This window comes from Solanum lycopersicum, chromosome 1 (genome assembly GCF_036512215.1).
Source record: "Solanum lycopersicum chromosome 1, SLM_r2.1".
Classification (NCBI taxonomy): domain Eukaryota; kingdom Viridiplantae; phylum Streptophyta; class Magnoliopsida; order Solanales; family Solanaceae; genus Solanum; species Solanum lycopersicum.
Window position 1 is genome coordinate 81329196 of NC_090800.1, and position 24908 is coordinate 81354103.

The window sequence follows — 24908 nt, forward strand, 5'->3', positions numbered from 1 at the left end:
ACAATTTTATTATTATATGTTCTTTCTTTTACTTCGATCCTTTGTTTTGCTCACTTAGTTACTCTTTCCGTCTGGTATTATTTGTCATATTATTCTTTGAAATATTACCTTTGTTAATTCAAATTAACTATGCATTACCAATTAATTTTGTGAGAAAATAGGGGGAAAAAATTATAAAGTTAAAAACAGGAGTGTATATGACACTTGCTAAAATTATACATTACTATATAACATGCATTTCAAATCATAATTATATGTCACTTGAGTTTTTTAATCTGAAAAACTTAAAAGCAAAAAACTTGTACTAGTATAATCCATAATTAGAATTAGAAATTAAAGACCCCAACCATGGATAATGTTACTCTCAACAGCCATGTTCCTTGACCCTGAGGCTCCATCTGCAGCCATATACTGATGATACCTACAGTTTTACATTAATGTTAAAGCTAATTAGGTCAAGTAAAATGACTTTCGAAAAAACAAAAGAAAAGACGTTTTTTTAATGTGAATTATCATAAGTTGAGTGAGCGCGATCAATTAATAGATGAAAGTAATGTAGGTGCATACCCTATTTGAAGAACTGGATCAGGTAAATCACAGTCCATGTGATTTGATTGAGAATGGTGGACATGAAAGGTGCTGCTTCCTGCTTCATCTAAAGATGCATTACAATTACTCCATGGAAAAGGAACACCTTGTCCTTCACCCTCAAACTGTCAACATACAACAAAGAACATTCAAACATATGCACTCGCTTGCTCTGATATTTTTAAAGAATTCGAGCAATATTATGGAGTAGTACCGATGATAGTTCAAGAGAAACCTTAATCTTCAACTGCTTGTTCACATCACCAAGATGACGCTCCTGATAACATGAATAAAAATCAATTACCAACGTAAATGAATTTAGAATTTTTTTTTTAAAAAAAACATTTATATAATATACTTAATTTTAAAAAGAAATTATGAATTCACGTGTATCAAAGTGAATATACCCCCTTGATAATTAACCACCAAGATGTATCATATACATCATTGAATAAACCTCAAACTATTTCAACCCAACTTAATTTACTCTACGACTATAATTATTTAGGTGGTATTCCGAATAGCTAGTTTGGAAAGGAAGAAATTAGTCATTCAGCATTTTATACATCTTACCTTTCTACGAAGCTCCTCCATCTGTTCCATCATTATTTGTGTCTACAAAATGTAGAAACAAATTCTTAATATTTTATGATACAGCTCGACTTACGAGACAGAAAAGGTAAATCCAAATTTAGTGGACCTTAAAAGAATTAGATTTGAATACATGAGGCAAAGAGAAGCCTCATGGCTCAAGCAACTAATATCAATTGTGTGAACACGATATAATAAAGTTTTTCATATATCATATTTAACAACAATGGCAAAAAGATGGCAATTTAGTATATACCTTTCTTTGTCTAGCTTGTGCAAGTGCACCTTCAAGTTGTTTTTCAAGATTTTGCAACTCCTTCACACTTAGTGCTCCAAGATCTTCACCAAGCAAGTGCCTTCATATGTATTATTATACCAATAAAAAAAACATCTCAAAAAACTTAAACACACTTAATTTCAAGGATATATATATATATATGTGTGTCAAAATTATAATATAATTATGTCAAATGAATAAGCAAAAATGACATAAATAACCTTTGAGTTCGTTGAAGTGCTTCAAACTTGGCCTTTAATTTAGAGACCTCTTGGTACCAGCTCTAAATTTACAACAAAAATAAAAAATTTATGCAAAACATGATAAGTAAAAGTTAGTAAAATCCTAGATGAAGCTACAAACCTGTGTTTCTCTTTCACCACAATTGTCTTGAGGATTAAGGCAACAACGTTGGTACCTCTCAAGGGTTTTAGTGATACTGCCAACAAAACAAACATAATATTCAAAATATTACTTTTCTTTCCAAATCTTATTCTTATTGTTTCAACTAATTAAGTGACACGATTAAGGAGAGATAAAACATAATTAATGGTAACCAATACTCTTACTGATTTCAAGGCTATTAAATAATGCCTTGTTGAGGGTAAAAAACACTCAAAAGACATATAATATTACATAAAACATGTAAAGGCATCAACATAAAATTTGTGATTTCGACTTGAAACGAATTTTAAGAATATAAAAAAAAAATTTAAAATTTGTGATTTTAAATTATAAATTATGGATGTGTGAAAGTGTCATTTATTTTGCGATCATAAGGTCATATTGAAAAGTAAATTTAAAAAAAAAAAAACAAATACAAGACACACTCCTTTTATAAATGGAATAAAGAAAGTTAAAACAAATAAATTGGAATGAAGCGAGTACTGCTAAATAAGGTGTATGGGAGTCAAGCTCATACCAAGTTTAATTTCCACTATCATATTTAGCACTATATGTAAGCTACAGCCTATTATGTTTAATAGTTTAAATATTTTGATTATTATACACGTTAATATGATATCAAAGCAGAGAAAAATTCCAAATTCAAATCCTACGGCCACCACTTTAAAAATAAAATTCACATATATAACCATGAAAAAGACTCATCAGGCTCGACCATCCATTCTACCCCAAATCAAAAAAGAAAAATAAACACAAGATCAAACAAACAAACTATTGATTATATAATGGACAAAAAGGAGGCATACATTAGAAATTAAAAAGACAAAAGCTGGAAGAGTACATTACACAAGGATTAAAATAGCAAAAGTCTTCTCATTTCTATTCATTTGCTCCATTTTATTTAATTGGCCATTAGTACAACAAGTGGATGTCTTTTTCCTTCTTCTAAGTTCCAACCTTCCATATTTGGAAAGTGGAAAAAGACTTAGCAAATATAAGTGGAAACAGAAATTCATTTTGACAATTCTTTAAGGATAATTAGATAGAATATAATTATATAAACAATACTATTTAGACATTGAATTAAGGGCTTAATAGCTTTTTGTACTACTTCAGACATCCCATATTAGTTGGGGGAAAGTGGAATTAAGGGCTCTCTATAGATTAACATGTAAACATGAAAGTGAACAACTAATATGAACGTATGGAGTACTATTCAAGAAATTAAAACAAGTTTTTCATTTTGCAACACATTTGCTCCATACAAAACCCTAATTCTAAACAAAAGTGTTACATGGTAGAACAAATGTGATTATGAACACAAGAAATTATTAGTTGGACACCATTTTTTTTTTTTTTGGAAAGACAACAAAAAAAATTGAGCAAAAAAGGAGTCCTCTTTTAACACTGCTATTACCCCAAGATATTGATGTGTATGAGTTTAAAAAAGTTACCAATAACAAAAAAGCATTTTTACATTAACACTATCATTCTTCAATAAAACAATAACAAAAAAATGATATCAAGAAAACTGAAGAATATGAAAAACTCATTTTTTTGTTGGTAATATGAGTTGGTAATACATATTGAAAAACTCAAGAATCTCATAACACTCATCAGTAATAAATTTCACTAAAATGGAAAGAAAAAAGAGATCTTAATCAGTTCTTGGGGTATGGGAACTGATAAAGAAAACTCCTTTTTTCATATGCATAAAAAGTAGCAATCAGATTATATACTAACCTGCAAAACTGATAAATGCAAGAAATCTCAAATATGAACAAATTCCTTTTTAACAGGCATATGCCACTATTTTTTGATGTGCAGTTTAGTACAATACTCTCTTTTACACAAAGGATTTGGTCATAACAGAACAAAATGTATGTGTTTGGTATATGAAGTAGAAATCATTGAAAGGACTTCAAGATCTATGGATGAAAAGGTATAAAGTAGACAAAGTTTGAAACTTTTTGATGTTTTATAACCATTGGACTAACAAGTGTTCCAAAAAACAGCAAAAGCATTAAAGAAAAAGATGAAAGGAAATAGTAGGAACAAAATGGAGAGAAACCCTAGATCTTTCACATTTGTCCAAAAGAGTTGGAAGAAGAAGTTTCTAGACCTGGTCAGTTCTTACTCTGATCTTTTGATTTTGTGGATTGACCATTGAAACGTGTCAATATCCAATTGGTAGAACCAAAAACCCCTTCTCATATTCATGACATTTTGATCAAACATTAAAATGAAAGAAGAAAGAGAACTCAAAGAGAGATACAAATCTGAAAACTCCACTTAACAGACAAGAGATAAAGATAAGTTGGTGCTTGTGTAAAGTGCTGCAAAAGCCCATACCAATTTAGCAAGTCTATTTATCCAACAATTTATTTTATTTATTTTAAAAAAAAAAGTTGAATTAAAAACATAAAATCCACTCCCACAAAAACAAAAAACAACTGACCTCACTGTCTTTCACTCTCTCTGTGTTATTATCTTTCTTTATATATATGATGATCCCCATAAAAAAAACATAAAATTGTAATCTTTTTATGATTTAAAGAACCCCATTTCAAGAATTAGCTAATTAGATCCTCACAAAGTAATAAACTAGACACACTTTTCATGTGTTAAAAAGCTTAGTACATATTTATATGATGAACCTCATATGAAAACAAACATGAAGTTGTAATCTTTTTATGATTTAGAAGAACCCCATTTTCTAGAATTAGCTATTAAGAGCCCCCACAAAGTAAACTTGACAGACTTTTCATGTATAAGAAAACTTAGTTACTATGAACCCCGTATGAAAATATACACATAGTTATAATCTTTTTATGATTTTTGAAGAACCCCATACGAAAAAAAAAAAAAAACTTTGTAATCTTTTTTGTGATTTAGAAGAACCCCATATGAAAAAATAACATAAAGTTGTAATCTTTTTATGTTTTAGAAGAACCCCATATAATAAAAAAACCATAAAGTTAGTAATCTTTTTATGATTTAGAAGAACCCCATATGAAAAAATAACTTAAAGTTGTAATCTTTTTATGATTTAGAAGAACCCCATATGAAAAAATAACTTGAAGTTGTAATCTTTTTATGATTTAGAAGAACCCCATATCATCAAAAATTATTTATTACTAATAATTAAGAGCCCATACAAAGTAAACTTGACACATTTTTCATGTATATATATAAAAAAAAAAAAGATAATATATATATGTGTGTATATACCCTGCACTACCAAACTCATAGAGCTTTCCACGACTAGAGAAGATGATGAGAGCAACTTCAGCCTCACAAAGCACTGATAATTCATAAGCTTTCTTCAACAAACCATTCCTCCTCTTAGAAAATGTCACTTGACGGTTGATTTTGTTCTCTATTCTCTTTAGTTCCACTCTCCCTCTCCCCATTTTTTTCTTCTTCTATTCCTAGAGCTAGCTAATTCTATCAAAAAGATTATTTATGTTATGATCAGTAATGAATAGGGGAGGTGGGGTTAGCAATAAGTGTAAAAGTGTACTACATAATTCCCCTTCTTCCTTATAAGAAAAAAAAAGGTTCAATCTTGGATATCTCTTCTTGCAACAAAATGGTAACCTAATAATTCTTCTTTTGCTTCATTCTTTTATATAAAAAAAAATCTTCTAAGGAAAAAAAAATTGCTCTATTTTTTCCTAAAAAAACTCATTTCTTGTAATTGTAAGAAACTTTGTTACCTTCTCTTTTAGGGTAAAAGAAACCTGGTCACAGACCAATAGCAATTTATTTTCATAAAAAAAAATATTGAATTTTCAATTTCAAAGTAATGATGAAAAAAGTTAATAAGTGGTCCAAGTAATTAGGTTCAATGAATTCAAAAGGTCCAAGTTTCAGATAGTTTCTGATCATCTGTGTGAAGACATAACAAAGTTTGATAGTAGCATCCAACTAATGTCTTGGACCATCTTATTAATTGTTGAGAGACAAAGGCACACATCAACTGTTAATTTTTTGTCAAGAATTTTATTCAATATTTTTTTAAAAAAAATGCATATGGGCTGATTTAGCAACCATAATTTCTTTTAGGGGCTAATAAAAAGGTATATTTGTTAAGATTTCATGCTAATTGCCAAAAGGATACTAATTATCTAAAAAGATAAGAAACCTATAGCTTGTTCTATTTATTGCCTAGTGATAGCAAAGGGTTGTTAAGGAAAAACTTGTCTTGTAGTAGGATGTATTTAGGTATTCCTAGGCTTATGGTGGTTAGATAATAATTACCAAGAATTTAGCAATCAATTAAGGAATCATAAATCATAGTTAAATGGACAAGTGTTATATCCTTTAAGAGAACTATTTACCATATTGCACTTAATTCATTTTTAAGTGAATTTAAACAACATATCGTCTATAAATTATTGACTTTAGTTTTTTATACACAGATAATAATAAATATTTTTTAAACTATCAAATTAAAATATTTCACATTGGTTGTAAATGGTAGCAAATGTGGTTTCGCTAAATCTTCTAACACAATGTTACCCTTCTAGGTTTAAGAGTTTAGTCTCCATCTTATGTATCCCTCTTCTATCAACAAGTTGTCCTCCTCGTCTTTGATGCACTTCATTTGACAAAGGTTCTTCTATTTCACCTTGTTTAGCTTATACATAAATCAATTGAAGAAAGTAGAAAAATTAACCCAAAATAAAGCGCGGCCAAAATGTGACTTTACAAGTCTTCAAATTTAATTTCCACGGTTCAAATCCAAGACGTTAGAAAATCAGGTTGATACAACAATAAATGAAGCATTAAATATTGATTATAGATATTCATATTATCACAGTGAAGTTCTTTATTTGTTGCGATGTCTTCTCAGACTTTTCATAAGTCTTTCAAAGACTAATATCAATGAGCATGAAAATAAATCTTCCACTCAAAAAAATGTGAAAAACATTAATTAATTTGTAGAAAGAGAAATGAAAAAGCAAATTTAAAAAAAAAAGTGTGGAATTAAAGAGATGTTGAGAATATGTTGAAGGTGGGGGATCAATAGCAACCATCAATTAGTAACAATGTACAAACTTTACTCATTGTTTTAAGTTCCTACAACTAAACAAATTGATGAAATTGAAGTCCTATGTGGTATTTTCATATAGTTGCTGACTATTCCCATGACCCACCCATCACATGTCTTAATTAGAGCCTACCAATGTGAGAACATGTATCATTTGAACATACGATTTAAAATCAATGTTTGAATATTTGATTTTGAATTATCATTTGAAATTATAATCTTAAATCCCAACTCTTTTCAAATAAAATAATAATTGAGATTTAAAATTATGATTTCAATTTTTTTAAATGTAAAACTTAATTTGTGGATTTATGTTTTTTGTAAAAGGAAAAAAAGGCTCATATTTAGCGTGAAGAGATTTTTCATACCAAATGAAAGGATTATATTAAAGAATATGTTACTATAATCTACTATTATTGACTTATGAATTTTTATAAAATTATGTGTATTTGAAAGTTTGTAATGATTACAAACATTTATTTATAAAAGAAGATGAAACTATGTGGTTTATCAAAGCAGTGTCTTAGAATATTTCAATATCTTATTTATGAATTTTAATCATTTGATAAAATTATGCAAGATTGAATTTTTTTTGTGTAGTTTTCACAACTTTGATTTTTTCATATTTAGGAAAATAAATAATTAACTTATATTATCAAATTGCAAGGTCAAACATAACTTCTTTTTCATATTAATTTGATTTCATATGGTAGTTTCATATGACATGCATGTCCCAATAGCTCCTAAAAGAGTCGATAGATTTTCTTTTTTTTTTAATCAAAAAGAGTTTAATTTTACGAAAGTTTTAATGTTCTAGATCCCTCCACCTATTGCCTTAAAACTTTTTTGTTGATCCTCATATTCTTTCATATGAAATCAGAATCAATCTTTTTAAGTAACGTAAATTAATTTTTATGATCTATATTTCAAGCTAAGTTTATTACAACTAAAATCGTTAAATATATAAATAAATTTTTTAAATTTATTGGGTTTTTCCTCTCAGGTACCTCAATTTTTCTATTGAATCATTGAACCACTCATAATTTGTTTATTTTAAGCACCGTTGGTTGACGTGGAACCAGGTTTTGTGAGGTATATTGATAGAGGTTACTTATGTTATTCCAGAACTCATTAGTCCAATTAATATGATGTAACTATTTGAGAATAATTGTGTTTTACTTCAAGTCATTTGAACACATCAGAAAACAAATGAAATTAATACACAATTTATCTCCATTCCTTCAATCAAAATCATTACAATATGAACACAATTGAAGATATTTACAAAAGAAAAGCTGATCAAAATCAGCCAACAATGCTTAAAAGGAATAAATTATTGGTGGTTCATGATTCAATAGGAAAATAGCATACTTGAGTTACCTGAAGGAAAAAACCCAATAAATTTAAGGATCAATTTATGAGTTGGGCCATTAAAATAAAAGAAAGAAAAAGTAGGTAACATATTATTATTATTATTAGGCTTAGGGCAAGTCTATATTTCAAGTGTACTACTGAGTTGTTGTTTCGTCCCACGAACAGACAAAAGGGCAAGTCTTTTCCCTTCCTAATAGCTAGGCTTTGGTCATTTTTTTTTGTTTTTGAATTTTGAACTAGCGAATCTTTATATAATTACGTATATTCAAAAGTTTGTAATATAAATAAAATATAAAAATTTATGATTTTTTAAATAATGCAGCAATTCAGGAGATTCCTATTAATAAGAAAATTAAAATTATACATTCAAATAAAATTTCAACTTAAAATCATGTCAAAGCGGACGCTTCCACTACTTAATCAATTGCAATATCAAAGACAACATATATAGGAAGACAAAATGCATAGGTTTGGCATGAATCTTGGGACAAACATAATAGAGGGAAGACTAAGATATACATTATATTGGAATAATATTTTTTTCTTTTTTATTTCAATGTGAGCTATATATAGTGGGGTGGCAGTAGCAGTGTATGTAAATAAAGTCATGTGATCACACTGTAAATATTTCTTGTTTTGGTTGTTTCCAGCACCACCCAATTTTAAGACGATTCTTCCTGTTTTGGAAACTTTAATTTAATGGACTATTGTATAATTAATCAAAAGTTTTTATATTCGAATTTTGAAAATATCAGTTACTTAAAAAAAACTTTAATGTAAATCTAAATTAGTGAAAACATCAAAATAGGTGTCGAACATCTAATCGTAACAAAAAAAGACGGCAAAGGTGAACAAAAATATTTTAGTTTAGTGAATTCATATTAATACGTAGGGGATGGTTACATTATTCCATTTCAATATAAGTATTAGTAAAAAATTCTGTCATTTATAATTATAACAAATTAAGGTTTCCCTTAAGATTATGATAAGTTCTATCGTAATCTCCAATTTATCAGTACTACAACAAACATTGAGCTTGTAACCAAGTGGAATATTAATTAGCTCTTGACAAACATTGAATCAAATGTGACTATATTAAGCATCTAATTAAGCCATAGATCATAATCCTAATTAACTATATGGCTCTTTTGCTATCTTTTTGCTCTATTATTCTTAGCTTAGAGTACTTAAATAAAAATATATATAGTGAATGCAAACTACATTTTAGTATTATTATATAATGTCACGTTTGAAATTAAACACTTGACATACATAAAACTTTTAACGAAAGGGCCTCTCTCTATATATATAATGGGAGTAAGGCGTATCTTGAAACACATCATACATCTAAACTATGCGGGGATCCTAAATCCTATGCCCCCTAACTTATTTTTTTCGCATTTTTATTATTTCACTAATTATTTATTAAGAAGTTAAAAACGCAATACAGTTATTTGTATTTAATACTATAAAGATGTCCTTGCATTGTCTTAGAGCACATCACACATTATTTGTAGTAGACAGTGCAGTCTATCCCTTTCATTGATATGACTTCACACCTTCACTATTTTCTAACACTAGTACGTACGTACTCTCTTATTTCTCTATTTATATTATTAGAGTAGTCTATATTTATTCGTAAATCACATGATTACAACATTTTCTAAATGAAATTTGTCCCCTTTACTAACTTGTTGTACGTAATATTATTACAAACAAAACGTCTTCATCGTCGTCATCGTACTTAATTAATTTAGGCTATAATTCCGCATGATGTGTGAGTTATGCACAGTTTTAGTTAGTCATAATCTTTTCCATAACATATATATGTGTTTTTAAAGTTTGAAACATACTTCTTTTGTAATAGGCGCTCTCAATAGAAACATTGTTTGAATTGTGTCATATAAATCAGTTTCTCATTGTATGAATGAACTTTAATATATAATTAAAATCAATCAATTTCAAGCAAAATATATCGCACGTTCTTTTTAAAAATCGTTTCATTTTAATAAAAAGTAGTCAATTTTAAGTGAGATTTATGCATCGCACAAATTTAAATTAATTAATTATATATATATATATATATATATATAAAAGGAATAAGTAGATAGTGAAAGCGATTTGGTAGGCTGGGGTGGTGGTTAGATTTTTCTATTTTTAGAAGGTTTTAATGGATTGGAGTGGCTAGCATTTCAATGTACTATTTCCATTTCTAAACAAGCTGAGCTATCAAGGCATCCACTTTCTTTGAATCTTCTTCATCTACTCATGACTAATGGGACCAAATTGAATAATTCACACCACTCATCAAATACAGGTGAATTTAATGAAATTCACTTTGAATATTACTCTTTTCCTTCTTTTTTATTTATTCATTTTGATTTTTATACTAATTTCACGTAATATATATCTTGTAGCAAATTCAAAGAATCACACTCTGAGACATCAAAGATCTTAATCATTAGGTCATACCCTTAAGTATACTATTTTACCATGATATTTTTTAAAAAGGGATAATGCCCAAGTACCCCCTCAACCTATGCCCGAAATTTCAAAGACACACTTATCTTGTGGGCCCAACGATGACTGACTTTTTTTTTTGAACTAGTGCCACGTAGGCTAAAAAGGGGTAGAAAATTACATATAAAATAAGTTCAGGGGTAATAGGACCTTAGTATAGTATAAGTGTGTCTCTGAGATTTCGGGCATAGGTTGAGGGGTACTTGGATATTTTCCCTATTAAAAATGATAAATAAAGAATAAGAAGTAATATATTTTGAAATACTGAACAAGTAAAAGTGAATGAAGGGAGTAACATTATTATTATCGAATCCAAAGTAATGAGCGCCCGTTATAATAATCCTAGATTATGAGAATTAAAAAAAAAATCTCGATTTTTGTATTTTTTGTATATGGATATTGATTATCAAGATATTGCGTGATTCGTTAATTGTTGTTAGAATATCACAAAAAGTTTAGTATAATGGGCTAAAAGTTTTCATGACTAGTCTGGTGGACGTGCATACAACTGATTTTACAATTGGGCCCAATTATTACGACAACCATTTGTTTAGTCTAAGTCGGATTAATTGAAAACAAAATTTATAGTAGCCACTTTTAAAGAAATACAAACAACGTAATTAGTTTATAACAAATATGGTTATGTTTTTATTTATACAAAAAAAATATCAAAAATCACAGAAAGTATACATTAGTTATACATTATGATACATTTAAAAAATTGAATATAACTTCATTAGTATACACTCATACTTGGTGTATATTGACTATTTTAATCCTGACCAACTCAAAATCACCTCTAAACATTTTTCTAATATAGAATTTGCTTAACACATCTCATGTTTGTGGTACATCAAATTTTAAAGAAAAATAGAAAGCAACAATGATGAAGAAGAAGACGTATAAAAAGAAAGAAAAAAAAAGGAAAAAAAGACTAATTTGTATTGTATTCAGAAACACAAATTCAATATATTTTTTATGCGTATAAAAACATTTATTATATACATATTCAAAATTAGCCAAATAAACAACTTATTTGTAAAACTCGTGCAATATATTAAATTAATGTTATTAAATCAATTAAAATACTAATTTAAACATAACTAGGTTACATCACAAGTCCATGACTTTCCTAATCGTAACGATAAATAATTACAAGTTGCAAAGCGTGGTCCGTGTCGGCGTAAAAACGACGCCGTAGCCTCTACTTTAAAAGACTAGCAAACAGAAAATAATACTTCTTCCATTTTAAAAAGAAAAAATAATCTTATAATTCTAAATTAAAGTTATATTAAATGCATTAAAATGTTAATTTTGTGATCTTAAATATGCTATGAAAAAAGTTAAAATTAAAATGTTACTAAAAAAAAAATTACTTTTTGAAATAAACTAAAATGAAATTAAGAACATTCTTTTTTTTAAACGGAGAAATCACGAGAAATTGAAAGAGAGAAAAAAAGCCAAAAAGAATTCTTTCATATTTTTTCTTCTCAAACTCCAATTTTCTCAGATCTCTTTCTTCTTCTTCATATATTCTCTCTTTCAGATACCCATTTTTCCCTTTCATTCATCAGAAACCATGATTCTTTAATCACATTGTGATTTCAAGAATCATTCATTGACCTAAAAATCCAATCTTTTTCAATTCTTGAAAGCCCCTATGTAATCTCTCTTCCTCTTTCTACTTCTACTTCTTCTTTTATGGGTGCAATCTTTGATGGGTCATTCTTCTTTCCTTTGGGGGTTCTTTTATGGGTGCAATTTATGTTGATTTCTACTTGTGTTGGTTTATTGATTCTTGTTTTTTTGGAACAGGACATGGCATTGAAGAGGGGTTCATCAGGTTTAGGCACCCAAAGGAACAGAAGTGCTGGATCTAGCTTCCCAATTGTGATTCTTATCTTCTGTTCATTCCTTGCTCCTTTGATTTTCTTTGTTGGACGTGGCCTCTACACCTCTACTTCAGTTGGTTAGTTTATATACTCTCATTAAGACATAGTATTTTGTATTTCTGGGGTTTGATTGTCTTCCGTTTTCGTGGTTATCTAGCTAGTGAAAATTGTTTGTGTTTCAACTTAGTTGATACAAATTGAAAGTGATGTATTACAACAAACAACTCCTTGATTAGTTTCTTTTATGTTTTCAACCATGTCTCAGTCCTAAATTTAATTGCATACTTTTGTTTTCTTTTTGGTGGAAGTAGGAACTAGTAAATGAAGCAGAATCAATACTTTAGCCTCTAAGATTGGAAAGTTTGTTCATTTGTAAATACCACAATACTTCCTCAGTGCTTGCTTTATAATACAATTCCTTTCTCTTTTAGAATGTGTTCTTTGTTAAATGCATTAAGCTACATTTTGTTTTAGGCTAAAAAGTTTGCTGAACCCTTTTCATTGGGTTCATCTATTTTGATGTCGGTGGGATTAACTAAGTTTTGTTGCTTCCAGTTGGAGACTATATAACGTAAACGGGACACAAGGTTGTTTATTTCATAGTGACAAACTCACTCTTTGATTTGTGCACTTCCAGTCAAAAAGTATACTTGTGGTATCCGGCAAAAGAAAGAATAAGATATTGTGCTAAAGTGCCTTGGTGCTCTATTTTTACCAACCATTCCTGGATATTGGCCAATTATGAAGCATGTTGATTTGGGAAATCTGAAGGTTTTTCAATTCTTGAAGTGTTCAAGTGTGATAAATTTTTGGTTAGTTAAGCCCATTTTTGATTTACGGTTGATAGATTCAGTAGTGGAATTTGATTTGCCTAATTCTGATACTCCTGTGATCTATCGACTTCGACTTCTTAGATGCAGTTGGGGAGTACTAGTACCAACTCTCTTCTGTTGAGGGGTGGTGGGCTTTGGCTTTTATTCTGTCTGTGTTAATGGATATAGGATTTTTCTATTGACATGCATTTGTTGTATGAATACCAATGTGTCCTGTTGAGGTTAAGAAAAGGAACAGTGCATTTGTTTATTTTAGTTGAAGTCTTTTCACTTGCTCTGCATTTGGCCGAGAATTATGATAATGTCTTGTGAACACAAATTTGGATTCTGATTTCAGGTTTCCAATTTTGTTTTAGATCCACCTGCAGAAACTGCACACTGCATGCTGTTATCAATTTGATTTTTATTTTCATAGGAGTTGACATTTTAGTGTATTGGTATTAGTCTGAGGGACTAAAACTCTTGTGATTTGTTAGCTTTCATAAGCTTTTTAGTACTCTCCTTCCATCCCATTATATGAGGGTTCTTAATTGGACACAAAGACTAAGATGTTAATTTGACTTATATATTATTTTAGTAAGTGGAAGTAAGTATTGAAGTTTTATAGTTCAAAAGGTTATTTGATAGAGGAAATCATATCGAAGCTTAAAATTTGAATCGTTTGAATTTAAATGTTTTTGGAAGGTGTGAAAGTTGTTTAGAGTGCTACTGCTAGTGGAATATTGTTAAATGTGTTGGTATGTATCAACATGGACAATGTCATGTACATTGGTACTTGACAATGGAGGGAGTAGTATTAAATTGCTGGCTGAAGTTCCCAAAAGGTGTTGATGGTTTATGATAGATGTAGTGGTGATCTTCTCTTTTTTTTTTCTTTTCCCTATTCTTAGTTTTAGCTTGGTTTCTGGGTATTTCTGGGCGGTGTTTTCACTCTAATTGGATCTCTTGTTAAGTAGGTGTAAACTGGTAGCATCACTTCTCTAATTTTCAGTTTGTATTCTCTCTCTCTCTCATACACATACTTTCGCTCTTTTGTCTCTCATGATTGTCTCGTAGACCAACCACTGCTCTTTCCTAGATGGTTCTAGGGCCTGCTTTCTGTGTAGTTGTCAGTTTCTGGAATGAGCTTTAGAACCTTCATTTTGTCATCATCATCATCTCCATTCTCCTCCCTTCTTCTTTTGTTGTCATCAATCTCGTTCTACTCATTGTCGTCCTTACCTCCTCATCATTGTCATCGTCATCATCTTCAGTCAGGCTGGGTGGTACTTGCTTCCGAAGTTTTAACACTCCGTCCAATTTAACTGTCCTACTTGGAATGGAGATGATATTTGTTTGCTACGCTTGTGCTGGTTTATTTTCAAAGAATTGCTGGAGATTGTTGGATAAACACTTCCTTTTAGAGAATTGGATTCACCTTAGCGACAACCCAAGATGAAAAGGACAAACAGTTTGTGATAGAAAGAGTAGCATGTCCCATAAGTGATAATGAGCTGGGTGGGCTCATAGCCTCATACTCCTCAATAATTTTCGTTGATTGCTTGAGGTATCATATGTGTTTTAAATCAAAACCTTTTTATCCTCTTGCAATGAATTAGAACTTAGAAGTTAACCCATAGCAACACAACAACAGAACAGAGTAAAATGAATGGAAAAGATGTGCCTCTATTAGGTTATATCATTTCTTTAAGGAAGTGCTGTTCTAACTTCTATATTTCTCTCCTCTATGTGTTCTACTTTTGAATATTAATATGCTAGTAGAGGTTTGCAAGAGCATCCTACGTTCATACAGGATGCTTGACTAGGTAGATTTGGTCAAGAAAACAAAAAGGTTCTTAGTTATTCTGCTCTGCTAGGACCGATGATCCATTAAGGTGAGACTGATACCACATTTTTAGAATTGGAAGAACTAACCTCAGAGTCTTGCTTTCCTTGTATATCCTCCCTTATCAAGATGTGCAGCCATCTTGCTCCATCACAAACTTCCTTGTTGATGAAGAACATTGCGAAGTCCTAGGGAAAACCCGCTTTGTTCTTTCTTCTGCTTCTCATCATAGTCATTTTATGTTTTCTCCATTCACTGGCATTTTAAGGTGTTGTGAGGTCAGGTGTTCTTATCCTTAGCTCTATGCCATATAATACTGGAATAGAAGTTCGAAAATGATAAAAATTTGGAATTGTTGGCCTTTAAGCTCTACAGGTCTATCCTATTGTAGTTTAACTGGTCAACTTTCTTGTCTATCCATTTCACAAGATCTGCTAAGTCAGTTAGATGGTTGACTCTTAACATTCTCTAAAATCATGTCTGAATATTTATTACTCCCTCTGTTTCATTTTACTTGGCCCATATTGACCTGACACACCCCTTAAGAAAACTTGATTGGAGGTGTTTTACTAAAATATCCCTTTTAATGATACTTTGGGACTCTAAATTTGACGTCTACTACTTTATGTAGTTATTTAATACTAGGGTAGTATGGAAAAAAAACAATAAAATTCTCTTGATTTGCTAAAATGGACTAGTAAAATGAAACATCTATTTTTGTTACACATGCCAAGTAAAATGAAACGAGGGAGTATATTTTAAACTTTAAAGTAACATTATGAGATTGAGATACTGAATCTCAGATATTGCTAATTACTAATGATTTCTCATAGTAAAGATTTAAAAAACTACTTCATTGGACTCCTTAAAGAGAAAGTAGGTCACTTCCAATATTATGCTGGAAGTGCAGAGGGTTATTCTTGTTGGTGGAGGGCTTGGGGTAATCAACACTAGTTTGATTGTCGTCTATTGGCATCTTATGAGTGAGAAAGCTAAGTTAACAACTGCATGAGTGGCCCTTTTCACTTATAAATGGGTGTTTATTATTGTACTTGTGCGATGAAATACTCATGATGTAATTGTTACAACTACTACAGTTGCCTCACATATTATTCTATAAGTTGTATTAACTCAACTTGCTGTTCTTCGGCAGATCATAATGATTTTTCAACTACTTCAAGTAAACAGGTAGGCTTTGCTATATATTGCATCGATTAGAATTCCAGTATATGTTGAATGTAGTTGATAAGGAAAATTTTCATTCTGCTGCAGGATATTGATTGGAGACAGCGGCTTGCTCTTCAACAAATCAAACCTTTGTTGACAAAAGAGGCAAGTTTTCAATTTTTTAAATTTTGTTATTAAGTATAGCATTCTCCTTTCGGTCTGCAATGAGGATAAATTTCTTACTCTTAATTAAACATGCATACTTTTCAGGTGATTGACATCATCAAAGCCAGTACTGATGATTTAGGACCTCTCAGTCTTGATTCTCTTAGAAAGAACAATTTGTCTGCCTCATGGAAATTTGTTGGGCAAGAAATTGTAGCCAAGAAAAGTGCAGCTGATGCACAGGTCTGGATTTTTTGTATTTTTGTTACTAAAACTGTCTCCTGAAAAATCACGTAACTAGCAAGATACTAATTTTGTTATCTCTTTTGATGTATCGCAGGTAAATAAGCCGAGTCAGGTAGCTGCAGCAGATTCCAAACCAGAAATCACCAGAGGCAAACGTGATGGTCCTGTTGATGGTAAATAGCTTGTTACAGATTTTGATGATAAATTTAGTGCCTCATGCACATATTAATAATCAAAGACTTATTTTTCAGGGGATCATTCCCAGTTTGTGGATTCAACTGCTAAGTTTGCCAGAAGGGTATGTATGATTATCGGCCGATTTAGACTCACGTTGACTTTATTTACTTCTGATATTAACATTTGGAGGCTTGCCTTGTGTCTATGAATAACTGAGTTTTAACTATTTTTCAATCTGCGCTGCAGCAATTGCGAGAGAGAAGACGTGAAAAGCGTGCTGCTGATTTAGTGAAACGGGATGATGATGTGACTGTGAAGCTTGAAAATGCTGCCATCGAACGGTCCAAGTCAGTTGACTCTTCTGTGCTGGGAAAGTACAGTGTATGGAGGAAAGAAGCTGATAATGATAACACTGATTCAACAGTGCGCTTGATGCGAGATCAAATGATTATGGCAAGGGTGTACATAAGCATTGCAACAATGAAAAAAAAACTGGATTTGGCCCATGACTTACAGGCTCGGCTTAAAGAAAGTCAGCGTGCATTAGGTGATGCAGGCTCGGATGCTGATCTAACACGCAGGTGCTTTTTATTGACTATTTTGCATGCTTGATCAACTTTCTTTTTTTTCTCTGCATCATATAGTGGAGAGTAACACATTCATGTTCACTTGTTCAATAGTGCACATGAGAAAATGAAAGCTATGGGCCAAGTGCTATCTAAAGCTAGAGAGCAGCTCTATGATTGCAAGCTCGTGACAACGAAACTGAGAGCAATGCTGCAATCTGCGGATGAGCAAGTCAGAGGGTTGAAGAGGCAGAGCACTTTTTTGAGCCAATTAGCTGCAAAGACTATACCGAATGGGATTCACTGCTTGTCCATGCGTTTGACTATTGATTATTATCTCCTTCCTCCTGAAAAAAGAAAGTTCCCAAGAAGCGAGAATCTGGAAAATCCTGATCTCTTCCATTATGCCCTATTTTCTGATAATGTTTTGGCTGCTTCAGTCGTTGTCAACTCAACTATCGTGAATGCTAAGGTGAGTTCTGTTTGATATTTCGGAGACCATCATCCACATTTGCCTTTAAGCTTTAAAGATTGTGTTGTGTCTGAGAGAAACTGTAAGTTGCTTTCTGGCTTGTTACTTGTTGGTGCATTACCACTTCCTTCCAATTCATGATAACTATCACCAATTGTCAAAAACATGCTATAGTTGGGGTACCCTTGAACATATTTCGCTGCCTTGCATGTTTCTGTAGTTCATCACCTATACTTTTGGCTTTAATGAAATTAGCACTATGTTTGTAGCGGGTATTTGAAGATGTGAGTTGATATTTTGCAGGAACCAGAGAAACATGTCTTTCATCTAGTCAGTGATAAATTGAACTTTGGAGCTATGAACATGTGGTTTTTGTTGAACCCTCCTGGAAAAGCTACAATCCATGTTGAGAATGTAGATGAATTCAAGTGGCTTAATTCTTCATATTGTCCTGTCCTGCGGCAGCTAGAATCTGCTGCTATGAAAGAATACTATTTCAAGGCTGCTCATCCCAACACCCTATCTGCTGGTTCTTCTAACTTGAAGTACCGGAACCCCAAATATCTTTCAATGCTCAATCACCTAAGGTTTTATCTCCCTCAGGTTTATCCAAAATTGAATAAAATCCTTTTTCTTGATGATGACATTGTTGTTCAGAAAGACTTAACAGGATTGTGGTCAGTTGACCTTCATGGGAAAGTGAATGGTGCAGTTGAAACCTGTGGTCAGAGTTTTCATCGTTTCGACAAGTACCTAAACTTCTCAAATCCTCATATTGCTAGAAACTTTGATCCAAATGCCTGTGGGTGGGCATATGGCATGAACATGTTTGATCTCAAGGAGTGGAAGAAGAAAGATATAACGGGCATTTACCACAAGTGGCAAAACATGGTAAGAATTCTTGTTACCTTTCCATTCGTCTTATATAGCTGTACTTGATATTTGAGTTCTTCCTAAGTTGGATTTTGGTTCTCTTCTACCTTTGCATTAGAATGAAGACAGGGTCCTCTGGAAACTGGGCACTCTACCTCCAGGGCTTATCACATTTTACGGGCTCACACATCCACTAGACAAGTCGTGGCATGTGCTTGGTTTGGGATACAATCCAAGCATTGATCGATCAGATATTGAGAATGCAGCTGTGGTCCATTACAACGGTAACATGAAACCGTGGTTGGAGTTGGCAATGACAAAGTACAGGCCATACTGGACCAAATATATAAAATTTGACCATCCTTACATGCGCAGCTGTAAACTAAGTGAATGAAGGTTCAACGTAGGCAAGCAGTACACACGAGTTGATCTACTCTCGCCTCACCTTCTCTGTAACAAACTGGTCACATATCTATAATTTGACTGTGACCGATGAGTAAGAGCTCTTCTATAGCACATTTGTCCTGTCCCCTTGGCGCAAATGTCACTTAATTCTTTATTCTTCCCCTCCCTGTGAGTCAAATATATAGGTTCATTTTACAATTTCTGCTGTCTGATCCCTCATCCCCCATCTCTTGTAATCATTCCCACTCTGTGTTTTGGAGCTAATGCTCAGTTAGGTAAGTAAACAAAGAGTTTGTAATTTTATTTACTCTTAGCGTATTCTTTGAACATCAACTGACTTATATTCTAGAATTAAATCCAAATTTTATACAAATAACGACTATATCTTGTGTGGTTAACGTACAAAACACAAATTTTCTCGAATCCAAAGTGCAAATAGAATATGAGAAGGTGACCATATATTATATGTGTCTATGTAATATAAAGTATGCTACGTATTTGCATATGTCACATCTTCTATGGTTCATAAAAGTTGCATATGTGAGGTAACATGGGCTGTTGCTCTCTTTCTGTGAATTTAGTACAAGCCACTCATATAAATTTACTGCTCCATCCTTCACCTCAAGTTACTCTAAACTTTTAAGGTTCTCCAAATGAGTTCAATAATTTGTTAGTATAAAAATAAATTTACATTGTCGATGTATATAAATTTTAACTCGATATAAGTATGTGCATGTATGACTGAGTGAACCTGATTGATTGACTAATATTTGACATATTGTATGCCCACGGAAGATTTTTCAATCATAAAAAGCATTATAATACAACATCATTATGATTGTGTTGACAAAACGTGTTAGCATTATATGGCTAGATATAACATGCTCAATACCTTGTTCATAGAACAGATTGGACAATAACTTTACAATGATGTGAACTTTATGGGGGGAGAATAATCAAATCTACAATAATAACATTGAATAAATTTTTTTTTGGAACCTAATGGCATATAGCTAGAGGACACTGATAAGTAGTACTATATAAAGATGTCGTATTAAGTAAGAGTATTTACGAGAAGGAGACAATAAATTTGAAATATTCATTTTTAAAATAAATTTATATTATTTAACTACAGTATATACAAATCGCTACTATATATATTTGGCTAAGTGGATGGATTAGATGGGTATCTTAAAAAGTGAAGAGAATGGACAAGTGAAGAATATTCAAGTTAGTGAGAACGACGCAACAGTGGCAATATTACTTGCTTTTATATCCAACTTCTCGATTTCTCCAATGAAACTCACTTGTCTTTTTTTACCTACCACTTGTGTGTGTTTGGTAACGACGTTGAGTATTTTTTATGAAAAATGTTTTTTTTAATTAAATTTTCAGTGTTCGATGGAAAAGTAAAAATATAAAATATTTATATATATATATAGGATGGGGTAGGGTGTGGGGACTGAGAGGTGGAGGGTGGGATGGTCAAGGAGTTTGGGGATGTTGGGTTGGTAAGAAAATACGATAAACATTTTTTTTATAAAATTTGTTTTTTCTATTTCTATTAAAAAATTCATTTTTTCAAAACTTATTGTTGTTGAAAAAATGTTTTTCAAAATTTTTGCGTAACTAAAGATTTGAAAAAAAAGAACTGGAACACGTTTTTCTCCTTACCACATTATGGAGAAGATTGAATTTATTTTATAGTTGTATTAATGCTTGTATCCACTAACATGAACGTCAATAGTTTTTTTTGTGTACAATTTAACGTGTGCATAAGACTATATCTGTGTCTTCCTTCTTAATTTTTTTTTATATGTTACTAATTTTACTTATTACCATATCTTTAGATACCATTAAGGTTGACCTTGTATGGAGAATTTTTTACCTAATAAATGGGGATAAACTTAGTCGATGAAAATATATTTTTTAATATGTTTGAGTTATATTATACTGAATCATACACATACATAGTACTTTATGTACAATGAATTTATTTATTAATATGAATTTAATAAATATGATACATAAATTAGTAACATACAGGGATTTCCCTGATTCCTCTCAAAATCAACTGTTAGAATCCCCACATCTCTATATAAAAATATAGTTATTACAACATGATCTACTTAAAAAAAAAAGGTTCATTTTAACAAACACTCTTCCAATGATTTCTTCATCATTTCCAATAACAACAACAACAAAAATAATGCATGATGAAAGACAAAATGATGAAGAAACATCTCTTGTGTTTGATTTCCTTGCAAACAATTCAAACATTCCTCCACAATTCATATGGCCAGATGATGAAAAGCCATGCCCTCAGCCACCACCCCTATTACATGTTCCTCCAATAGACTTGAATGGCTATCTCTCCGGTGACCCCCTCGCGGTATCCAATGCCACTCGTCTTGTTAATGAGGCATGTCGAAAGCATGGCTTCTTCCTTGTTGTTAACCATGGTATCGATACGAAGCTCATCAATGAAGCTCACAAGAATATGGATTTCTTCTTTGGGAAGCCACTTGTTGAAAAGGAAAAAGCAAAGAGAAAAGTTGGTGATTATTGTGGTTATGCTAGTAGCTTTACTAGTAGGTTCTCTTGCAATCTTCCTTGGAAAGAAACACTTTCTTTTAGATATTCTGCTGAGTTACCCTTTTCACATCATATAGTCCAAAATTACATCTTGAATGTCATGGGACAAGAATACACTCATTTTGGGTAAGATAATTTGGTCACCAAAATCATATATATGCATTATCATTCTTTAAACATAATTGTTTGCTACATATTTCAAAAATTAATAGATCATCAATACACTATACAAATTATGTGAGACTTGTTTGATGTGTCACATTTTTTTTAGGTTCACTTCCTTAATTCAACTTTTCTTACTAGTACATGTTTGTTACTTGTAGGGATGTGTACCAAAAATATTGTGAAGAAATGAGCAAGCTTTCCCTTAGTGTGATGGAGCTATTAGGTGAGAGTATTGGAGTGGGAAGATCATATTTTAGAGAGTTTTTTGAAGAGAATGATTCAATAATGAGATTGAATTACTACCCAATTTGTCAAAAGCCAGATTTGACTCTAGGGACAGGACCTCATTGTGATCCTACTTCCTTAACCATTCTTCATCAAGATGATGTTGGTGGCCTTGAAGTCTTTGTGGATGATAAATGGCACTCTATTCCTACTAATACTAATGCCTTTGTGGTCAACATTGGTGATACATTCATGGTAAGTACAAAAATCAAGTAAAGGATTTCACTTTTGTACATATTTCAACATGTTGTGGTAATATGCCCTATAGTAATTTTCATGAATAGTTGCATAAAATTATCTTTTTGACGACCTGATAGTATAAAAGTTATCGTTAAGTCATGTTTAGATCAAAGTTCAACTCATACATAAAAGGGATAGGAAGGATCATATTATAGCTTTCACAACCACACAACAATACAAAATACATGTAACTCAATATATAAGAAGCATGGAAGTACATATTTTTTGGTACCAAAAGAACAACATGAAAGACAAATGCATGGTTTACATTAAAAATATTATATATCATTAATGTGATGTAATTTTGTAATGTGAAATTATTATTCAGGTAATGTCAAATGGTACATACAAGAGTTGCTTGCACAGAGCAATTGTAAACTGTAGAAGAACAAGGAAGTCATTGGCATTTTTCTTATGTCCAAAACAGGACAAGATAGTAAGCCCACCAAAAGAGTTGATTACTAAGAATCTACCAAGGAAGTTCCCTGATTTCACATGGCCACTTTTTCTTGAATTCACTCAAAAACATTATAGAGCTGACAAAAATACTCTTGATGCCTTTGTCCATTGGCTTCTACACAAAACCTAGCTCCTACACACATAATAATATATACTATCTCCTTTTATTTCTATTTGTACTATGCTAAGGTTTGAACTTTAATTTTTACCAACAAGAAGAGAACAATTACAATGGGGAATATAATCTTAGTAGCTCAGCTGGTTAGCTACTTGAATTTTCACCTTGTTGGTGACAATTCGATTCTACACATTGTAATCCCCTACCCCCAATTTTATGAAATAAAAATTACTCCTATCCAAAGAGAATCTTGTTGTAACATATATACTACCAATGATTTGATAAGCTAGCTTATAGAGATTATTATATATATGTGTGTGGCTTTTCATCTTTTCCTTTGTCCCTTTGGTTGAGTATTTCCATATGTGGTGTCAAAACAATCAACTTTTTTTTTTTTTATGATATGATAAGCGAGGAGTGATCAAATACGAATTTAGAATTTTAAATTTGTGGATTTTCTTATATAAATAAATTAATATGCAATAATATTTGGACAAAACTGCTGGAAAAAAGTAAGGTAAAAAAAAGTATGAGAAATTGAGTTTAAAAAAATGTTCCTATAGAGATTGAAGCCCATAGTGGGCAGCATAAAGTAACTTCGATGGGTCCTTCATTGACACAAGATCAACCAACAATTTAGTTTGTGGGTTCCCATCAATAAATACTTATACCTTTAGTAATTTTTTAAATATAATTATAGAGTTTCAAAAAAAAATTAAGAGTTTTTGATCATTCGTATCTGTTACAATAGATCCGTCTTTGGCCAAGATAATTAAATGATGATCATGTGGAGTTTATACATCATTGACAAGTATGTATGCTAATTGGATAGTCACTTTTTTTTATGACAAATTAAACAAAAAAATTCATGATCAAACGCTTATTATAGTTTTGTTTTTAAAAAAATAACAATGTCCTATTCAATATTGGAAAGCTAAATGCCTTTAGGGGACCATTCTTCACTTTCTATTTGCTATTAGGGATATGACAAATTATAAATCTTACATCTTTTTTTGTAGGTTCATGCATTACTTCTATTTCATATTCGAAATAACAAAGTATGTTAGTTGTGCTTTTTTGTTTTGCAATCAAGTAGTGGGAACTTCAATATTCCAACTGTCTAACCCTAATGAAATAACTTGAAGTGAAATGACTTAACTTTAATTTATATGATAAAAAGGCTAAAGTTTGTGGTGAAAAGCATCTTGAAGAGTATAATAATAGACAAGAAATTTCGAGAGAGAAAATCATATCTTAGGAAGATGAAAAGGTTCCACTTCAATTCCATCATATGAATTTGACTACATAAAAATAACATAAAGTTTTGCAAGAGGGCCAGTTACTTTGCTTCATGTGACACAATATTCTTCAATTGACCAACACCACCTCTATATATATATACTACATGATTTTTATATGCTTAATTCGATCTTTCAAGTGTTTGGTTGTCAATAATGACACGTATTGTTTAATATGCTTCAGAAGTATGTGTATTCATGTGAACTTGTTTATCCCTTATAAAGCTTAACTGGTTAATTAGAAGGTTGTCAGTTGTTTTCCCTTATAAGAGATAATCGTACAGAATAGCAAATTAATAATTTAAAATAAATAGAG

General features: G+C 31.3%; 3 protein-coding genes across 4 annotated transcripts; 2 read left to right on the forward strand and 1 right to left on the reverse strand.

Annotated features, from left to right (window-relative positions):
- Positions 1–198: 198 nt before the first annotated feature.
- AGL6 (AGAMOUS-like MADS-box protein AGL6) lies at positions 199–5451 on the reverse strand. Of its 2 annotated transcripts, none has more exons than XM_010327794.3 (8): positions 3999–4198; positions 1820–1895; positions 1678–1739; positions 1436–1535; positions 1162–1203; positions 803–865; positions 568–713; positions 199–421 (listed from the first exon to the last, which is right to left on the reverse strand). In XM_010327794.3, the coding sequence occupies exons 1-8, from the start codon at positions 4097–4099 to the stop codon at positions 334–336; spliced, it is 678 nt and encodes a 225-aa protein (XP_010326096.1). In that variant the 5' UTR covers positions 4100–4198; the 3' UTR covers positions 199–333. The 2 variants fall into 2 exon arrangements, with proteins under 2 accessions (XP_010326096.1, NP_001348459.1); NM_001361530.1 differs by lacking the exon at positions 3999–4198 and adding an exon at positions 5093–5451 and having other exon boundaries at positions 200–421.
- A 6763-nt stretch (positions 5452–12214) lies between these two features.
- Positions 12215–19808, forward strand: LOC101268802 (polygalacturonate 4-alpha-galacturonosyltransferase). Its single transcript, XM_004229822.5, has 11 exons — positions 12215–12473; positions 12627–12780; positions 16515–16549; positions 16634–16693; positions 16799–16936; positions 17034–17112; positions 17191–17237; positions 17363–17697; positions 17797–18154; positions 18458–19045; positions 19146–19808. Exons 2-11 carry the CDS (start codon positions 12630–12632, stop codon positions 19419–19421), a joined length of 2067 nt encoding a protein of 688 aa, XP_004229870.1. The 5' UTR covers positions 12215–12473; positions 12627–12629; the 3' UTR covers positions 19422–19808.
- A 1798-nt stretch (positions 19809–21606) lies between these two features.
- On the forward strand, positions 21607–23583 carry GA20ox4 (gibberellin 20-oxidase 4). Its single transcript, NM_001247434.2, has 3 exons — positions 21607–22153; positions 22351–22672; positions 23046–23583. The coding sequence occupies exons 1-3, from the start codon at positions 21642–21644 to the stop codon at positions 23304–23306; spliced, it is 1095 nt and encodes a 364-aa protein (NP_001234363.1). The 5' UTR covers positions 21607–21641; the 3' UTR covers positions 23307–23583.
- Positions 23584–24908: the final 1325 nt, after the last annotated feature.